The sequence below is a fragment of the Cyprinodon variegatus genome, unplaced genomic scaffold, assembly GCF_000732505.1.
Source record: "Cyprinodon variegatus isolate N-32 unplaced genomic scaffold, C_variegatus-1.0 Scaffold896, whole genome shotgun sequence".
Lineage (NCBI taxonomy): Eukaryota > Metazoa > Chordata > Actinopteri > Cyprinodontiformes > Cyprinodontidae > Cyprinodon > Cyprinodon variegatus.
The window spans coordinates 18,935-21,575 of NW_015151349.1; the positions used below are offsets into that span (position 1 = coordinate 18,935).

The 2,641-nt window shown below is 38.6% G+C and overlaps 1 protein-coding gene across 1 annotated transcript in view; it reads right to left on the minus strand.

Annotated features, from left to right (window-relative positions):
* Positions 1 to 6: 6 nt before the first annotated feature.
* npepl1 (aminopeptidase-like 1) overlaps positions 7 to 2,641 on the minus strand; it is a 12,765-nt gene continuing 10,130 nt past the window's right edge. Inside the window, exons 8-9 of the mRNA XM_015397893.1 lie at positions 2,475 to 2,616; positions 7 to 841 (exon numbers count right to left, since the gene is read on the minus strand). Of these exons, the coding sequence (XP_015253379.1) occupies positions 683 to 841; positions 2,475 to 2,616 (301 nt within the window). The 3' untranslated portion in view covers positions 7 to 682. The remainder of the gene's footprint in view (positions 842 to 2,474; positions 2,617 to 2,641) is intronic.

A 2,641-nucleotide genomic window follows, 5' to 3' on the forward strand; every position in this document is an offset into this window, starting at 1 on the left:
GTTGACAGACTAGATCTTTTATTAATTTTCTCTGATGGCACTGCTTTGAAACAAGGACATGATTGTCAGACATGTGGATAGACGTCATTGTGCAGGACCCTGACAAACACTGCTACTGACATAATATTTGAAATTTACAAAACATGTTTTCTCCCAAAAACCAACCGATAAAACCTGCGGTGGTGCTTAATGCTTCTTAGTTCAAGGATCACATTGTCATCTAGCATTAATACAAAGTGCGGTGGTTCCTGACAAGTTTAATGATCCAATAAAAAAAACACAACGTGTAAGACATGATGGCGTACTCCTTGATTTACATAAAAGAATACACTTCCTGCTGATGTTTAAGAAGAATCTGCGAGGTGTTAAAATCTTAGTCTTTAGAAAAAAATCAACACAATTATCTTTGATAGACTGATACGAAAACAATTAAATCAACTTTATTTTATTTCTAATATTTAATCTTTGTCATAGTAAACTGAAAAAAAAAAGGAAATGAGTTATGGAGCCGATGAGTAACAATGACAAGTGGAGGGCAGTGTTGATCATTTACACTACATCTTATTATCCTGTTATTCACTCATCAGGTTCCATCAAACTCTTTAAAATGTTTCCACTAACTGGACGGGCTTCGACGGCCGGGCGGCAGCCATGCAGAGGTTGGAGGAGTGAAGCGTCGCCTCTAAACCAGTCTACGCCTCTTGCAGTCCCGCTCCATCTGGCCCTCTGACTTGTTGGACGGAGCCCCCAGAGGAGACACCTGGTTCAACATGGAGTCATCAGAGGCCTGGCCAAACAGGGCCATGAGCAAAGCGACGCCGAACCCAGTGGCACGCTCCCCCTGGAATACAGGATCTACATTAAGTTTGGTGCTCATCTTCAACGATTAACTTCTGAGTCTAAAAATGGCTCTGAAGGTTCAGAGAAAGCAGCTGTGTGCTCCGTGTCTGTAACAGCAGCAGCTAGGACCGCCCAGAAGGCAAACAATTTATGACTTTTTGCTTTAGATTTTGAAAAAACAAACAAAAAAAATGTCAAACCTTTACCTAAAAGACAATTCTGCAAGAAAAGTAAAACTCCAAAACATCTTTAAATGTTTGTTTTACGTTGCAAAAATACACGTCAAAATACAAGGAACCTCTAAAAAAATGCACTGGCCCTTTAATTAAGCAGGCGGGTATAATTATCAATGGAATGAGTATTTTGAGTCCCTAAAGTTAGAAATGTATATATTATTGCACTTAAAATAAGTAAAAAAATCGTATTCCATGGCAGATTATTTTACTTACCTGCTTAAATGAAGCACAAATACATTTCAGGACTTTTAATCCCCTTTTTGCATTCTAATCCAGATATTTAGGATTTCTTTTAAATTATGCAAACAACAAAAAACGGTTTACAAAGCTGAACTTTTATTGTTATTTTTACAGAACTTATAAAGTCCTAATAAAACAACTTGGTCCTTCATTTGTCTTCTGAAGTATAAATAAAGCAGCTGTGCTGGAAAATTACCTCGAGTTTCAATTTATAGTCTGAGTGATGCATGATTCTCCAACCAGAAAGAAACGGTGTCAACAAAAAACAAAAACATTACAACATAATACTGCAGCTACTATAAGGGTCAGGATTCTGCCTACAAGCAGCTTTACTTTAAAGATTACTTTAAAGATATTTGCACATGTTAAATGTGCAAACAGGGGCCAATGGGTCCCAATAGATCACAGGTGAGTGCTTGTTCCTTCTCTGGATGTGGTTTTTTTCACATGTGGATCCATTTCTGCTCGCCCCCGTCGATCTTCGTCACTTTGAGGGCGTTATCCGCCAGACGAAGCAACCCTCCTGTGATTGGCTGCTTTTCAGGAATTTGTGAATCTTGAATTGTGACACGTTACCAAGGTAACCAGTGTAAACAGTCTTCCCGTTTCCAGCTTTGACTGGAACTTTTTTTGTAGATGTCCTGTAACCCTGTTTAAGGGACATCCTACAGCCAATCAGAATCCAGTATTCATCCACACCATGTTATATATAATAATGAGAAGGAATAAGCTTTCATGGACTTTCAGGGACTCTACTGTGCATATGAGATATGAGTGTCTGTATGAAGTAAAGCTGCTCATAGGAGTATTTATTGCGTGCGTAGAATTCTGGCAGAATCCTGATGCCATAAGCTTCACCTATGATGTCAGAAATATACGGTATTAAACCACAAATGGTAGAAAGTAAAGGTTTTATATTCAGTCGAGTTTTGGGTCAAACAATCTCTCAGACATAAAAAATAATCAGAAACAGCCAAAACAGATCTGGATTGCAAGATACTAAGTTAAACTGGATCATGATGAAAAATGTAATTGTAAAAAATATACATAAAAGAAAAATCCCCTTTAAAAAAGTCCCAACGATCACCTGATTTTCTATATATATATATATATATCTGACCAATCAGACGTACCGGAGGGAAAGCTAAAGTTACTCACCGCATGAACTGGAGAGGCTATGTCAACATGGACCCAGACACCGGGCCAATCGAAGCCCAGGTGGGAACCGATGAAGAGGCCGGCGCAGGAACTCTGGGCGTTCTCCCGATCCTGGAAAAAACAACCACCAAATTCACTTTTTGAAAATACACATGAGATTTAATTAA